Here is a 16,778-nt window from a genome sequence, read left to right as displayed (position 1 = left end):
GAAACAATGGTGGTAATTTGGAAGAAAAAAAAGCAATGGTGGGATTAGTAATTACAAAGAATAAAAAGAGCAGTATTGGGATTTTACCAAAAATAGAAAGAAAAAAGGCCAAAAATTAAAAATCACACTAGAAGGAGGACTAGAAGAAGTACATTTTTGGCAAACAAAGACAGTGAAAGCATGAGACAGTAGCTTGAGAAGGGAAGGTGTACTACATGGATAGAACAAGACGTGCCAAGTTAATCCCCGATGAGCGTACGAGTAATGCTAGGGAAACCGTCCGTCATGATCCATGCCTATGCATGCAACGTTATTGTCGACAATGAGCTGAAGAAAAACTCTGATCCAGACAAGAAACAACAGTGGTAATGTGGGGGAAATTTTGCCGACAACGAGACGAAGGAAAACTCTGACCCACAGAAGAAACAATGGTGGTAATTTGGAAGAAGAAAAAAAGCAATGGTGGGATTGGTAATTACAAAGAATAAAAAGGGCAGTATTGGGATTTTACCAAAAATAGAAAGAAAAAAAGGCCAAAAATTAAAAATCACGCTAGAAGGAGGGCTCGAACCTCCGACCTTGTGGTTAACAGCCACACGCTCTAGCTAACTGAGCTATTCCAGCTTGGTTGGCTAGTTTTATTTACAACGTTACTAATTCTGTCTGAAGCTGAGGCGTTGGCACAAGTGAATGGAGTGTTTTGTTGGTTAGTTGAGGGATGCAGCTCAATCTGGTTATGTTTTCGTTCAGGAGAGTACGGGACGCTGAAGGTGTTAGGCATCCATCACAAGCCGGTACGAACATACATATGTCAATCAAATAAACTATAGTCCAGCAACATAACTGAAGATGAAAACATGCATGTAACCTCACAAAGGAACAGTGGCGGAGCTATCCAAAAAATGTTGGGCGGGCTGCATAGTGCAAGCAATGCTAACAAATTGCAAATCAATGCATTATTGTGTGATAAATTTCATGTCAAACTTGTTTTTTCTCCATCTCAGGGCGGGCCATGGCCCTTTGAGCCTTGCAATAGCTCCTCCGGTGAAGGAACATACCAAAAATCTTCAGGTTGGTCTGCTAAATGTGGAGGGGTACTAGCTACTACGACTCGCTGCTGACCTTCATCGACCAGGCCGCCGAGGAAGGCTTCATCAACCCCGCCGACCGCCGCATCATCGTCTTCGCCCCCACCGCCCACCAACTAATGGAAAAGCTCGAGGTGCAACTTGCATATTACTTAATTTTGTTTGTTTGTTTTTTCTAAAAGGAGGAAGACCTCCGGCCTCTGCATCTGGGCGATGCATGCAGCCACAGTAACCTTACAAAGTAGTACATCGGTAAGTCTAAAGCCATTGTCTTGACAACATTTGTCGCTACTTCTATCCACTTGATGAAAGGGTGCCGATAATCCGAGCCTATTACCCAACAGACCTCGCAACAAAGCCTAACATCTAAAATCGGAGGCCCCAGCCATGCCACATACCTGGTCTGGGGCACACACCAGTCCAGGGCACTCTGACAAGCCGCCGCCGCTGTGTTCCACCAATCCATCTTCAGAAACAGGCACTGACGCCACAACCTTGCCAGGTCTGCCATCGATGCCACCATGACGCTAGACAGCGCCATCCTACTGCGCGAGTCCGTCTACACACATCGAACGCCGAGACTCCACTGCGCCATGCCGCCGAGATCCATAGTCGTCGATGCGTAAGATGAAACACCGCTCCACCAAAGATATTGTCCGCTGGTCCCTCGAGCCCGTGCTCACCTCCAAGACTGACGCCCCCAAGGGGGAAACGACGCAAGAGCATCGCCGTCATCCTATCTACCGATCTAGGGTTTCCCCTGGAGGTAACAGATAGAGGTCTGGAACTTCTCCATGGCGATGTCTTCAAGAAGAGAACGACATAGAAGAGCGCCGCCATCGCCGGCCTTGGCATCTAGCTGAGTGCAAGGTTTTCACCCAGATCTATTCGAAGAACCTCCATCAAGTCTTGAGTACGGATCGCCGCCATCTCTACCTAGGACTGGAAGTAGGATCTAGGCCGCCGCCGCCTGACAGCGTGAGCAGCAGGGCCGCCCGACACAGGCCCCAGTCGCGATACCCGAGAGCCCTACACCAGATCCCGCCTCCGGCCGAGGAGAGGACGATGCCACGTACGGCCAGCAGCCACCGCCGTCAGTTCGTGCCATCTCGCCGCCGCGCCCCATGCCCGTGCCGCCACCAGAAGAAAGAATCTCGTGCCTCCATCCTCGGACAGGAGGAGAAGAAGGCCTCGTCGCCTCCCAGGTCGAGCGGGCTTTTCCCGGCGACCTGCACCGGCGGCGGCGAGGAGGGGCAGAGGAGGAAGGAGGGGCGAGGGACGGCAGATCGGGGCTCCCCTTGATCGCCCGCGGGGATGGCGCTAGGAGAGGGGAGGGGCAGGAGGAGGTTTGGAGGCGGCTGGAGGAGGTTTGGTGGCGGCTGGTGGAGGAGATCTTTGTTCTATAATGTTGGTCAAACATGCCCGGGTTTAATTTACACGAAAATCAATAAATCTTATATTCTGAACTGGACAAGGTATATACAGCTAGAAAATGACTATAGAAATTAAGTGGGTCACAGCCAACCTGATTTGATCGGATACTTGTGCGTCATTAATTGATCCCGATATCAAAATGTAGCCTTAGGGTCAACCTATTCCCGACCCCCGCGTCGCCTCTCTCTGACGACATGGAGGGAACCCCTTCGGCGCCGCCACCTTCCCACCCTTCTCCACCCCCTCACCTCGCCACCACCCGAGGAGGTCATCGGCGAAGCCTGGTCAGGCTCCAGGGAGGGTGGCGGCGGGGCATATCTTTGCGAGGCGCAGGGGCACATCTAGCGCGCTGGCAAGGTGGACTTGGGCGGGCGCAGGCGCGACTCTGGCGGGCAAGCAGACCGGCAGCATCGTGGAGTGGTTGGAGCACGGATTCCGCATGCGCAGGGTGGTGGGAGAAGAAGACGGTTGTTGCGGAGGAGGCGTGGTGTGGCTCGGGGCGTCGTGCGCGTCTACGTGTAGTCAGCTGATGCGGCCGCGGCGGGGGCGCGTGCGCGCAGGGAGGGCATGGCGTGGGCACACTAGGGGCGGCCAGCGCGGATCTAGTGGCAGGCGGTGCGCGTTCGGGCGCGGTCGGAAGGGGGCGCGCGGATCTGGTGACGTGGGGTGCTGCGTGGGTGCACATAGCTCCGCTGTGGGTGGTCCGTGAGGGGACGACCAGCTGTATAGGAGGCACGGCGTCTCCGCGGGCATGTGATGGCAGGTGCGGACGAGGCTTGGTGTGGGCGCGCTGTGGATGCGCAGCGCAGGCGTGCGAGGGGTGCTGGGTGCGCCCAGCGAATCGGCCCGTCTCCGGTGCGGAAGCTGCAGCTGCAGCAGATGTTGTCTCGGGCTGCCGGCGTGCACGTGGTGTTGTACGTCGGCGCGTCTGGCCTAGGGCTACGGCGGGGAACCGAGGTGGTTCTTGGCCTCGGGCGGTGCTCCACGCTCCCTCGCTGGCATGGTGTTTGGTTGGGTGTTGTGGCTGGTACCGCGTCCGGTGGCACTGGTTCCTAGGCGGGCATGGACTGATCTTGTCGGTGGTCTCCGTGAGGTGTGGTTGGCTCCGATGGGTGCTCTGAACTTCTTCACCGATGGGCTGGTTCATGGCAGGCGGTGGTTGGTGGTCTTCCTGGCGTCGGTGCGGGATGATGTGTGACTGAGGTGGTGTGGTAACTTGGGTGAAGACCCTATCTCGGCCTTGTGTCGTGACCATTAATGGCGGCGACCGTGGCTGTCGTTGACCTTTTTAGAGGCATCGGTGTTGTGCTATTGCATCCCTCCCGCACGGATCCGGCCATTCCGGCCTCTCTAGAGGAAACCCTTGATCTTTCGATCAGACGATAGCAGCGCTTTGGTGTGTTGTTTTCCCTCTTTGGGGCTTTGTCTCGGGGCTCGGCATGAGTAAGCGGGACCGGTGGTTGTGGTATCCAGGCTTCTGTGGCAACCATGATGGTGGGTTTGATGTCGGCGATGCGACAATGATTGCGGTAGTTGGCTCTTCTCCGACGTGTCCGCGAGATTGTCTCGGTTTGCTTGTTGATGTGGAGTCGAAGTTGAGGTGGCGGGGCCATGTGGTATACGATGAGTAGCTGCATGTGGCCCGTTCGAAAAATCTTTTGTGGCGCCAGCCGTGCCTAGTTGTGTCCTTTAGAGTTCTCCATCAGAGTCAGAGTTACGTTGTCTGCTGGTTGCAGGTGGCTGAGTTTGGGCGGAGATTTTCATCCAACTTCACGCGTCCGCTATGGTGTGGGTTGTGTCGATGATCGTCTACGGAAAAGTTGGAGTCATTTGCTCTGAGTTTAGGGATGACGATGACGCCTCTAGGGAAGGAGGGATGACGATGACGCATGTGTGCTGTCTCGACGAATCCCTCTTTAAAGTGGTTTGTGTGGGGGTTTTTATGTGTGTTGCTTAGTGGTTATGATGGTTTTTGCCCGGATCTCCATCTTTAACTGGGCAATCTGGTTTCCGCTCGATTTTCCTTAATTAACGCCAACTCTTTTCTTCTTAATAAATGTAGAAATTCTGTCATTTAAAAAAAATTGATCCCGAGGGGTATGTGCCTTACGGCGCCCTTATCGTGACATGGTATAGTCCGGGCTGGACTGGGAGACGGATCGCCTAGAGTTTTGATCATCGTGCAGACATTCGCCAGTTCTGTCAGCGTGATGCATGCATGCACAGATCGAAGGGCTTTTTTTTCTGAAGATTAGCGTGAAATAATAATAGCTAGTTCAAATTCTACTCGATCGGTTTCGGTGTGTAGCCAGTTGGCATATGGGCTTCTTCTGTGAGGGCGTGGTCAGTATGAACATTTGGTAGAAAGCAAGGAGTCACCTTTATATACCTTGAATAAGTCATCAATAATAGTTTCAAAGATCCAACAGCCGAGATTGACTGAAGCAAGTGTTCCCTAATAATTCTTGGATCTTGGCAATAAATAATTGTCTGGATTAGTAGAAAACAAAGCTAGAGATAATCCGGTATACAAGGCAGTTTTCTAAGAATTTAAATTTCAGCTTCAAACTGTAGCTTTATTGAAGCCGATGTAGCCCAAAACAAACCCGAGTTGGTTTTACTCCAGCCCCAAAAAACATGGCCCCTACTGCATCTTCACCAGCCGGCTTTATCTTCCCTCAAAGAAAAAACAGCCGGCTTTATCAGTGGTAGGCCTCTCAATTGTGCCTCCTACCGGGCCGATGTTGCCACACACAAAAAGACGCACACAATACGAGGAGTGGGGAAAAAATCTACCTCGTCGTTGATCCGAAAAGAAGAACGACATTGGATCGTCTTCAAACACTTCCCTCAAACCAAGATGAACTAGTAGGGATAATGCCAATTTTCTATCATAAGAAATTCATGATACACTAAAAAAGCATAGTGTCCAACATACCCGATCCTCGCTAAAAAAAGACAATGCCCGCTTTGAATTTGACCTATTCCTCGTCCAAGTTGAATCTAGACTCTAGAGCATTAATTAATGTTTTTCAGAGATGAGGTGATTGATGGATGCGGGTGGCTTGCCTGCTCCGCGGCCATGCTCACATAAATTTTTCGTGCAACTTATCTATGTCCCGTCCCACTTTCCCGCTCTGGTCTTTTTTCCCTTAAAAAACCCGGGAAATAAACATCTCTCCACTTTCCTACAAGTATGGATGCTAGGGACGACTTGATCATTGTCAACCAACCAACATCGTGATATGCCAGGAGATCACCTCTCGTGTGCTTCCTATAGACTCGGAGCTTGATGCTGAGATGAGTTTGATGTTGCTCTAGTTTCATAGGTTTCATTGGTTCTTCCATAGGAAACACTTCAAATTGGTACCTGTTTGTGACAAGAGGCAAAAAGACATTGGTACGTGTTTGTGACACTCGCCGGTGCGATTCTCTTTGGCACGCTCGTTTACTACTCGTTGCGCCATACTAGTGTAATAGTGTTTTGCCTTGAAAATATGCCCTAGAGGCAATAATAAAGTTGTTATTACTCTATTTCCATGTTAATTGAGTTTATATCTACGTGCTATAACTGTAATGAATGTGAGATTTGAAAGAAAAACTATTTGCATGTGTGAAAAGATAAACACGAATTGAATCCCTAGTCGGGCCTCTGGACTAGCTCCTGTATTGTTAAAGATCATGTTTTCTTTTTTCCATGATAATGGTCCTGTTTTCGTAACCATGAGCATCATTAATGTAACGAGGATGTTGACATAATGAGAACACATTGTTAGAGTAATGATGATGTTGGATTGACCTAACTTAGGCTGGTCATAGTGGGAGTAACTTAGCGAGTAACATAGCACACTCCAAAAAAAATTTGCTTATGTGGCAAGTAGTTAATGAGAAGTAGTAACATAATATGTTACTGTAACATAGCGCTTCCCAATACAAGATGAGTCTACAAGCTAATAAATAAAGTCATCTATAACACTACTACTATGTTATTTTGCACTATGAAGGTAGTAACTTAGACTAGTGTCATGTGCATGACACTAGTGTAAGTTACTACCCACTATGACCAACCTTATGAAATACTCTTAGATCATGTCATCAATATGTTATCGGTATTTTTCGTATAAAGTATTAGCCATTAATTATGTCCTTAGACCATGAGGATATCGTGAACCTAGGTGTCGGATGATGACTTTGGGGTGACTGCGAGAGTGCCCGTACTACTGTGTTTGTTTTCACAACTTGTCGGCCCACACATGTACACGGTGCGAGAAGTTGGCGTGGTCACAACTTGTCGACCCACGACCTTCATGGCGCTACGCGGGTACGAGCATCGCATGGGCAGGCACCCGTTAGCGTGCATGTGTTTTTTTAATCTTTGAACTTTTTTTAGTTCAGGAATTTTTTGTTTTGTTTTTTTTTTCAGTTATTTTCCAATCATGGGCGCCTGCTCCTGAAGCACCGAATAGGAGCTCCCAATCGCATGACACGTACCGCTCTAAAAAAATGGCATGACACGCGGCGCCCCTAAAAAGAATTGACACACGGTGCAAGTGAATCTAATCTGTCAGGCGCGGGAGATGCCTCTCAAACTTGATCAAAGTCCAAACTGAACCATCCATCACATGATCTATGGCCACTTTCACTGGGATGAACTCAGTAGTAGGGTTTCTAAACGATGGACCCTTAGACCCTGTTTGGTTCGGCTGTGAATTTCTAAAAATAGATGTAAAAAATTTGCTGTGAAAAACAGCTATGAAAAATCCAATGTGAAAAAGATGTAGGTCATTTGACAAACCAGCTGATACAGCTTTTTCAGATTTTTCAGATTTTAACCCGCAACAGAATCAAATTTTGAAAAGCACATCCTGGGCTGCTTCCTGATTCCGGATTTCTGGAATCGGATTCTGCTGAGTTCGCCCTTTGGTTCAGATTCTGCTGCGCGGCAGCGGAATCTATCGATAAAAGCTGAACCAAACAGAGCCTTAGACTACCACCGTCACCAGAGCCCACCACCCGCCGCCATGCCCCGATTTGTTCCGTGGAGGTGCATGCCACATTGGGGCCACTTCCGTCGGCTCCTCCGCCGCCGCCGCGGTGCCCATCGTGCCACACTCCGACAACGGCTGCGGGTCGTTGGACGGCGAGATGAATGCAGCAACACTGCTACAGCGATGGCCTCTCCCTGCCTGCCTGGCTATTGAATTCAGAGATCAAAATGTACATGATCACGACTTGAGTTTCATAGATGTACTAGACCCCACGCCTAGAAGAGCTAACGCTACAAACAATACTAGGAGTATCAATTTGTTTTCCCACCAAAAACTGTATCTATCTGCTCGTCATACATCACCCCGCCGGCCCGGCGGCAGCATTTGGTACATCACACGAAGGACCAGTTGACGAAGCACAAGGCCAGGCAGTGGACGCTGCTGTCCTCGCCGAGCACCTTCCACGCCACGGCCTGATCGAAGGAGACGTGCCGGCCCATCCCCGACATGCACACGCCTGATGGCAGGTACACATGGCCCTGCAAGTACACGACGAACAAAGCACAGTAGTAACTGGTTAGCAACATTGCATACTGAGGGCTTGAACTGAAGCACAATCTGCAGTGCAGGTGGATGGCGTTGGTTTTCCACCATCAAAAGCTCGAAAGAGACGGTTAATGGGCCAACTGGATTGAGTTGGACACCCCTGGGAAGGGGGGAGTTGATGTGAGTGAGTTAATGGAATTTAGAGAAATGGTCATTGGCCACGGGTCCAGTTTGTGATAGAAAATAAGGTTAGCTGACTTCTAGCAAGTGCAGGCTTTAGTGATTTAACTTGGCAGTTGCCGCGAAACTGTATTTATATCCCGTGCAAATAACCATGCTATGTAACTAAGGGGCGAGAAAGAAGTTATACCTCTTCCACCAACTTTGAGATCTCAGAGAATAATGCTTTTCTTCCAGGTTCATCAAAGATCTTGTCCAATGTCAGGTCTTGTAAGGCGACGAGGGAAGTTTCCAACATGTCAAGACCTGCCTTGTTGGCGAATGTGAACACGGGTACTTCCTATAACAGAATAAAGACCATTACAGCATTGTTGTCAGAAGATGTACTGTAGTCTGTAGAGCTAAGAACTGCAACTGTGAGAACCTAATTAAAATCACATGGGTTTGCTCAGCATGTCGAAGTCTATGAAACATGAGATTATCTGGCCACCACAGGCCGCGGGAAACCTCAACTTTTCTGTAAGATTCACAAACTCGAAGAAGGTGGTTCACTGAAGCAACCCCATGGAAAATACTACCTCCGTCCCAAAATATAAGATGTTTTTTCAGTTCAAAACGTCTACTCCAAAGTTGTTCATCATTCTCAGAAACAAGCAAGTTACATGCTCTTCTAGCAATATACTAGTATATCAGTTATTACTAAATTCGAGTATGCATTCAGACATTGGTTGAGTGGTATATTTCTAATAGTAACTAATTTCCTTAATCAGACCAAGATCAATTGACGAACATAGAAGTGGGAGCAGGCTTGAATTTTTCTGCTGAGATTCTTCGGATACCTTAAAAGAGCAGCACAGGATAGCATCTTGGTAGTGCCATAGCATCTTCAACAATGCTTCCCCAGCAACATCTGATTGAGTAAGTAACTCTACCCCCAGATGGTAACTGTGGATAGCAAAATTCTATCAGCTTGTAAATGCCATGGAAAAACATCAAAAGCGGTCGGACTAAGACTGATGCCACAGGAAGAAAAATTACAAATACACTTACTGATAGCTCTGGCAAATCCACCGAGCAAGTGTCGCTGCTTCAGGAAGGCCAGAGAGTATCCTCTGCCCGGCATTTAGACCAGATTGAGATGGGGATATAGCAATCGACACTCTTTGAACAGCAGAAACAATGCTACGAACGTACTGACGGGCCATGGCTGCAACACTGTCTTGAAGATGCAGCTCATAAGGGAATTGAAAGGCGATTGTCAGCACAGATCGCACATTACAATCATCTGAAGATGCACCGGAGGCTTGGGCTGCAGTGGAGCCTACTTCAAGGCTAGATGCCAAATCTAATGTCCTACCAGAGGATACAACGTCCTGCGTGGAATATGACGGTTAAAAACTTCCTTTTAGATAAGGGAAGCACACATTTCTCCTGGAATCTGCATCAAGGATGCACACAGACACGGGCCCGGTGGATAAAAACTTGGGCACACAAAAAAACAAAGTACACAAAAATTATGCATATATTGGAACAGAGCTCTCAGCAATCATTGACCAAAATGAAGGAACTCTTGTTCAGAGCATAGGAAACAGGGAGTAAAAGAAAAGATTGTTTCTTTTTTGTATATATTTGAAGGATTTGTGCAAATAAATTATCATCCAAGAAAAGTTAACACTATCCCATGAACAATTTTACACTTGACCAGAGTGTGAAAAACGCTCTTATATTAGGGGACGGTGGGAGTAGCTAGTAATAGGCATCCAGAATACATTACAGTTTATTGCATCAACAGAAACATATAGCAAATAAAGCACATGGTGACCTACAGAACGTTAGAACAGGGGAGTAATGTGGGTGGAAATGCTTAACTGTTTTCATATCAAGTGGTATAACACGAAAGCCGGATGAAATCAAGGGAGCATCATCTGGAAAATCATCAATTGGTGCAAAGACCAGCTGGAAGGAGGATCCCACAGATTTCTCATCTATTCCTGTGCAAAGCTGAAATACCAAAAAAAAAAATACAACAGGAACATAGTATAAATAGTTTGTGGAATAGCAACCCTTCCAATTGAATAAAGGAATTGTAGAAATAGCAGACTTCAAGAGCACATTAAGCCAAATTTCCCCGAAATAGAACACTTCAAAATCACATTAAACCAAGATTCCTCGGGAAATCACATTGACCAGGATATTGGCATTCTTGTAGAAAGTTTTGCACCTTTTACTCCACTTAGCAAAATATACAGTATCAAGCTACTTGGTATAACCAGATATCCAGACAAAAATAGTTATGTTAGTGGTTACTTTATAGGCTAAGATTTGCTAATATGGCATAGTGAAACAGAGGCAAACATTAACGAGGTGCAATACTAAACAGAAGATATAAGTAAGAAATCACTGATACAGTGTTAGTATGATGCTAGTAAACGTCTTCCAAAAATAATGTAGGACACACCAAACAAACATAGGGCGTAATGAGGTCCAAATTCCCACCTGAAGCATGTCGATATCCCTTGAAAGAAGAACTTCATCATGACTAAGAGGTTGTCCCTCAAGGCGAACAACTTCAAGAATCTGCACATTATTTGCTTTTTCTCAAGTTAACGAAGCGGTGTGGTACACCTAATATGGCAACGGCAATATCGAGAATAAAACTAACTAGTTATGTGCAATGTAACAATATCAGGGAAAAGAAAAGTAAGTAGTTTATATATACCCTAAAAATAATAATTTACATAAAAGTAAGTAGTTTATATATACCCTACAAAATGAATTTACTTTCAAGTCTAGGTCACAAATGAAACAGCACAAGATTACGACAGAAACATCAATAAATGTACCTCCTCATTCTCTACTGTGTGAGCAAGTGGCATGATGATCTGGCTCCCAGAAAATCTCATTGGACGCAGCCCAGGGAATGAACATGTGCTTGTTTTCAGTGCTGAAGCCAAATATGCATCCATACTGTAATCAGCCCACTCGGATCTATGTTCCCTCAGAAATCGAACTAGTATCGCAGGTGGGACACTCTACAATATCAAGTAAAGGAAGAAAGATGCAATATAAGAATTTAACTCAGTTGATCTAAAAATTATTAAAATTTCAAAAAATGGGCAGAGTAGTTTTAAAGCACTCAAATCTGGCGCATGCAATATCCTTATGACGAACAAGTGTCTACAATATCACCTTTCACATAGCATTGGTTAAGAAAACAATTAAATTATAACCCTGAAACTGGTGGCCGAATTATAATATCTCAAATTCATAAACCAAACTTCAGCGCGCGCAGCCATACATACATTCATCGAAATTTAATTAGGATCTCAGTATCAAATGTAAATAGATCTGAGCAATGTATCATGTGCATGTGGATGTTGAAGTGTTGAAACACTAAAAGAAGTTTTATTTTCGTACAAAATAACAAAGATGAGTCAATTGCAACAGAATGAACTAAGAACACCCTTACCTGCAGTAACATTGATGCCTTGGCACATATAGTACCTCCAGGGGCTTCGAAAGCATTAACACCATTGCTGATGCTCCTAATTTTCTTAGTTGAGTTGCAAGCAACGACTACATCTTCAATGCCATCTCCAGCCATTATGGACCAACCATCATCATTGAAACCACTGATGGCATCATTAAAACCTCTAAGAAAAATGTAAAGAATGCCATTGGAAACATGTCAATAAGATGCACACATTAACTGTAGAAAGAGTAACAGTTGATCCATATTCACCTGCTCAGCCTTTGACTAAAGGTCCGTAGTACTGCAGGTTGCCTCCCCAGGGCATACACCACCTCACCGCTTGTTTCTTGAGCAATTTGTCTGATGTGGCGGAGTGCCTTGATATGTAGTGCAGTTAGTAAATTTTAGTATGAAGTATAGTGCAGAGAATTAACTCCCAAGATCTCCTAATGACTTAAAATCGTAATCATTTCACCACATATCGAATATAAAACTTCAGAGTTCATGAATAAGTGGTTTTCCATATAGTGAGGAGTTTGTAATCAGCACTGATGCAATTGTACATGCATAGATAGAGCAGAGCAACACTTTGCAAGCACTAAACACTCACCGCAGTAGTCATTTTCTGAGCAACAACCCTAGAAGACTCATAGAGTGGACGAAGCACTTCAGGAATATTCCATGCCTGAAAGATGAAACAAAATCAAATGTTTGATGGACATCACATAGACATTCTTTCCGGAAAAAAAACATCAAAATACAAACATAAGAATACAGAGCAGGGATCAGACCTCAAATTCCAGATGGTCCACTATATGCACAATGGAACCTCCACCATCACAGGGGCGGACTAAATATCCACTTGGAAGCATTTCAGCTCTGACAAACTGCTGTGCAGAAGCTGCACTTGGACCACCCCCAGAACCACTCAAGGATCTCTCGCAGACCTTAGAGATGGAAGAATATTAGCAACAGATCATATCCTAGCTTGTATTCAATAGAGTTAAAATAAGTAAACTTAATGCTTATACTCATACATACCACAAGACTGCCATCTTCCACTATGGTTGTATACCTTAGAGTCCAAAAATCACGTGCAGGGACTAAAGTTGTTGGAGCATACAACTGCATAGAAGAACAAATGATAGAGTTCCCAGCAGGAGCCATGTGCATCAGGAGATAGACTGAAGAAACATTTCAACCAAAAATGGTTAAATGCCAACCTGTGTGTACACAAGTTCAATTGTTCCTCCATTTGCACCTGGTAACACCGTGAAGACTTCCAGGCTTCGACAATCACGGAACCAAGACGGTCGATCTTTCAAGATCTCTACAACCTACATAACACAGGTTATATCAGACACGACTTCTTGATTACCTTTACAAATTATAAGTTGTATTGACAGTTTGATTTTCTGCAATTACTTAGTGCACAAAATATATGTATGTTACACAACCTGAGTGGTTACTTCAGGAGTCAGTCAAAAAGGAGACTATTCAAATTTAAGGCCTTGAGTATTCATTTGCATTCGGATCAAACAGTATTACAACCTACTAACGTGAGGAGAGCATTCTATCTTTGTAGCACAGCCTAAGTGATCAGAGAAAATTTTCCAGGGGCCTGCAGAAGAGGACACTATTCAAAGTTAAGGCCTTAAGTATTGAATTGTCTTCCATCTAACTTTACTCTGTCGTAAATAACTAACAGATTGGCAGCAATGTCTTCCATGGCATTTGTGTTTCTTTAACCCATAACAAAGAGCTAACAAACATATAAGCTGTATTGACAGTTTGATTTTCTGTAAATTACTTAGTAGGAGGAGCCAGTAGAAAAGGAGAACATTCAAATTTAAGGCCTCAAGTATTTCATTGCATTCAGATCAAACTATATTCCAACCTACTATTGTAAGGAGGGCATCCTATCTTTGTAGCACAGCCTAAGTGATCAGAGAAAACGTTCCAGGATCCTACAGAAGACGACACAATTCAAAGTTAAGGCCATAAGTATTGAATTGCCTTCCGATCAAACTTTACTCCATTCTAAAACTAACAGATTGGCAGCAATGTCTTCCATGGCATTTGTGTTTCTTTGACCCTCGACAAATAGCCATATCCACAGTTCCACACAAAAAACAAGTCTAAATCAGTTGCAAATGAGCTAACTAGCACACAAAATACTTACACCAGATAAATATTGACGGAAAAAAACCTGCTTGATGTAAAATAAATTTCAAAAGTAAGCACCAAAAAACAGCTAAAGCACTTACTTTTGTTGGTTCTAAATTCACCAAACCACAGGCACGGGCAGCAACACCACGGCAACCATGTGAAATGGCCACAATACCAACCGAATCCGGACCAGGCTAATGTCATGAAAACAGAACGTAATTAGCCTATCTCTGAACTTCTTATAAGTGTAACAAAAAAAACAGAGTTGGCATGTAACCTTCATCCCAGGCATCTGGACCCATTCAATAGCTGTCCCAGTAGCCTTCGAGAGGAATTCTGTCAAGGTCTCCTCTGCAATTGAAAGGAGCCTGGAACAAGAAAATAAAGCTAGTTTCAGGAAAGGATGGTTCTGAAAAGTTAAGGTCGGCAGCAAGAATTCTTTCGTAGCTACCCGGAGCGATTTTCTTACCCAGAAGGGTTACTTGCATCCCTTATAGGGTTTTGAGGGGCGGTCACATTTGATTCACAGCTTGCATCATTTGCCATTGAAGTCTGTATTCAATCAGCCGATTTATCAGGAAAAGTACGGTAAACGTAGAACAATCTGGTTAAATTTCTAACATCCCAAGTACTCTAACCTCTAGGTGGTACACCTACCTTAAAACATATACCAACTGCACTACTAGTACACTGCCATACTCGTTTACAAGTAGAAAGCATCATATGAAACTGAACTTTCCCTCGCATGCCATGTGCGATGCAAAGATGAATGTTAATGAGTAATTGTGTATTATTACATCATGCAAAACCAAATGTGAATAAACAAGATTCCAGCACAACACCTACAGCCCAACATCAAAGACTTACATTCTGCAGCTGCTGCCGCACTTGTGCATTCTCATGAACCAGCTGGGAGACCTGTTTCTGGAGACGTTCGTTCTCTTCCATAAGAAGCTTATTCATGGCTGACACCTTCCTGTTCACGGACTCGAGCCGTGAAGACTCTTTCCGCAGCTTATCTCGGCACCTGTAACAGCCAAACGTAATCATCCACCTTAGCACAATATGAAAAGGACAAAAAAAAGGAAGACTAGAGACTTGGTACAGGTGAAATGCAGCAGCAGATAAGCAATTGACATGACAATTTCTCTGCATGTCAAAACAAATTGTCATGTTCACAACAGCAATGTAACAGTTCACAGCCCTACAATTTTTTTACAAGAATACCACCAGGGCATATATTCTGATCTGACAGGGCATCACTCAGGGGATACTAAAGTAACCAGAATTAGAAGATTGTAGCGAGAATTTTTGTTATTACCTTCTGTTCTGGAACCAGACCTTGATCTGCCTCGCCTCGATGTTTGCAAGTATGGGGCACTCACGCAGCAGCTGCTGCCTGCGGGAGGACGTCGGCTTGGGGCAGTCGGCGTACACCCGCTCGAGCGTCTCGACCTGCTCGGGCGTGTACCGCACGTATTTCCCGGAGTCCATCCCGGCTCCCCTATCCGAGCCACCGCCGTCGCTGCTCCCCCCTCTCATCGCCATTGCCGCAGCCATTGATTAGATTGCTCCCTCACCAAATGGACCCAGTAACCAGCAGCCTGGTTCTCCCAGGTCTTAAATCGTGCCGCTATGTGCACAATGTGCTGATCTCCTTATGCTCGCACTTGCAATTTCCAGCTCACAGAGATCTCTGCACCAAAAATGGAAGGGACAGTGAGGAAAATGAGCGCATCAAAACTAGCACACCTAGGAGTACATGGATGGACGCGCAGCGAGATCGAAAACGAAAATGCAGGACAAATTTGGTACGGCTGGACTCACTCGCCTCTACAATGGGAGCAAAGTGGAGCGAAACCCCCTGGTTCCGCGTAGAAAGCTCTTGTGCGTGGTACAGTGGCCAAAATTACCCCCCACACAACTAGCGCATCGTTGCATCGACGGGGACCCGAAAAAAAAACTAGCGCATCGTTGCATCGACGGGGACCCGAAATGCGGGGGCTAATCAGCGGCGGCGGAGCTAGATCCCGAGCAGACAGAGACGTCCTCACCTTGGCTGGGAAGAGCAGCGCCGCACGGAGACACGACACCTCGCCCCTCACAGGCGCCTCCCTCCGTCGCCGCCAGAGAGCATCGGATCGGCCTTGCTGGTTTGGTTACCAGCGCAGCCGCCGCCGAGGAAGAAGAAGAGGAACTCCGGTCCTCGCCGCCGGGCGCACTGGGGTAGGTTTGGTTGCGACGGAGTGCGGCGTCGTAATTGAGGAGCGAGAGACAGAGGAGAGAGAGAGGAAAAGGTGACGGGTCAGACAGCTTTAAAGCCGGCCCCTCTCTCTCTCTATCTCCTCCCTCCCGCAGCCGGAGGAGAGAGAGAGGGATGCTTGGGTCGGTGGACCAGGCGCAGGTGGTCCGCGCCCACGCGTGCCAGGCCCACGGGAAGAGAGAGAGAGAGAGAGAGAGAGACAGGCGTGCCATACCATACGCCAGGTCCATCTCTCCGTCGCCCACCGGAGAGAGAGCCTCGGTTTTCACCCGGCGGAGCTGAGCTGAGCACTGGAGTGTGTGTTTTACTTTTACCCCCGTCCCCGTGGCCGTGGGGTAACAAGAAACAAGAAAGAACGGTAACGTAAAAGATGTCCAAACAGCGCCTTTTCTCCTTTTTCCCGTTGCTTCTCTTCTTTCGCGAAAGCAAAGCCCGACAGCAGTACCAAATGTTTGTTAAATTAAGGTTACTGGAGGTACTGCTAAAGCTAATTAAGGTTACCGTCCAAGCAAAGCTAACAAAGATATTGTCGGTCCATCTTTTTCCCCTTCTTCTGTACCCAAAAAAATTAAGTGAAAGCAGTGCAGAGGGAGCGATGAAAGCAGTGCAGAGTGAAAGCAGTGCAGAAGGAGGATCTC

General features: G+C 46.2%; 1 protein-coding gene and 1 non-coding gene across 3 annotated transcripts; both read right to left on the bottom strand.

Annotated features, from left to right (window-relative positions):
- Positions 1 to 550: 550 nt before the first annotated feature.
- On the bottom strand, positions 551 to 624 carry TRNAN-GUU. Its single transcript has one exon. It is a non-coding gene; the product is annotated as a tRNA-Asn (tRNA).
- A 7,044-nt stretch (positions 625 to 7,668) lies between these two features.
- LOC119304363 (homeobox-leucine zipper protein HOX10) lies at positions 7,669 to 16,152 on the bottom strand. Of its 2 annotated transcripts, none has more exons than XM_037581547.1 (19): positions 15,932 to 16,152; positions 15,199 to 15,573; positions 14,745 to 14,904; positions 14,347 to 14,429; positions 14,155 to 14,245; positions 13,976 to 14,071; positions 12,932 to 13,045; positions 12,750 to 12,833; positions 12,500 to 12,655; positions 12,319 to 12,393; positions 11,979 to 12,085; positions 11,706 to 11,889; positions 11,080 to 11,268; positions 10,733 to 10,813; positions 10,106 to 10,237; positions 9,287 to 9,609; positions 9,076 to 9,181; positions 8,427 to 8,576; positions 7,669 to 8,049 (listed from the first exon to the last, which is right to left on the bottom strand). In XM_037581547.1, the coding sequence occupies exons 2-19, from the start codon at positions 15,435 to 15,437 to the stop codon at positions 7,903 to 7,905; spliced, it is 2,517 nt and encodes an 838-aa protein (XP_037437444.1). In that variant the 5' UTR covers positions 15,438 to 15,573; positions 15,932 to 16,152; the 3' UTR covers positions 7,669 to 7,902. The 2 variants fall into 2 exon arrangements, 1 of the variants encoding a protein (XP_037437444.1); XR_005148220.1 differs by lacking the exon at positions 7,669 to 8,049 and having other exon boundaries at positions 8,447 to 8,576; positions 9,287 to 9,348; positions 9,431 to 9,609.
- Positions 16,153 to 16,778: the final 626 nt, after the last annotated feature.

The sequence above is a fragment of the Triticum dicoccoides genome, chromosome 5A, assembly GCF_002162155.2.
Source record: "Triticum dicoccoides isolate Atlit2015 ecotype Zavitan chromosome 5A, WEW_v2.0, whole genome shotgun sequence".
Classification (NCBI taxonomy): Eukaryota; Viridiplantae; Streptophyta; class Magnoliopsida; order Poales; family Poaceae; genus Triticum; species Triticum dicoccoides.
Note: the sequence above shows the minus strand (reverse complement) of the source record. Positions and strands in the feature narration are given on the sequence as shown.

Excerpts from the sequence above, each read along its gene's own strand:
- LOC119304363 (XM_037581547.1), bottom strand. The coding sequence starts at position 15,437 with ATGGCTGCGGCAATGGCGATGAGAGGGGGGAGCAGCGACGGCGGTGGC. Across the intron at positions 13,046-13,975 it reads TGAATTTAGAACCAACAAAA|GTTGTAGAGATCTTGAAAGA; the intron begins GTAAGTGCTTTA and ends TGTGTTATGTAG. Across the intron at positions 9,610-10,105 it reads TACCACTTGATATGAAAACA|GACGTTGTATCCTCTGGTAG; the intron begins GTTAAGCATTTC and ends TATTCCACGCAG.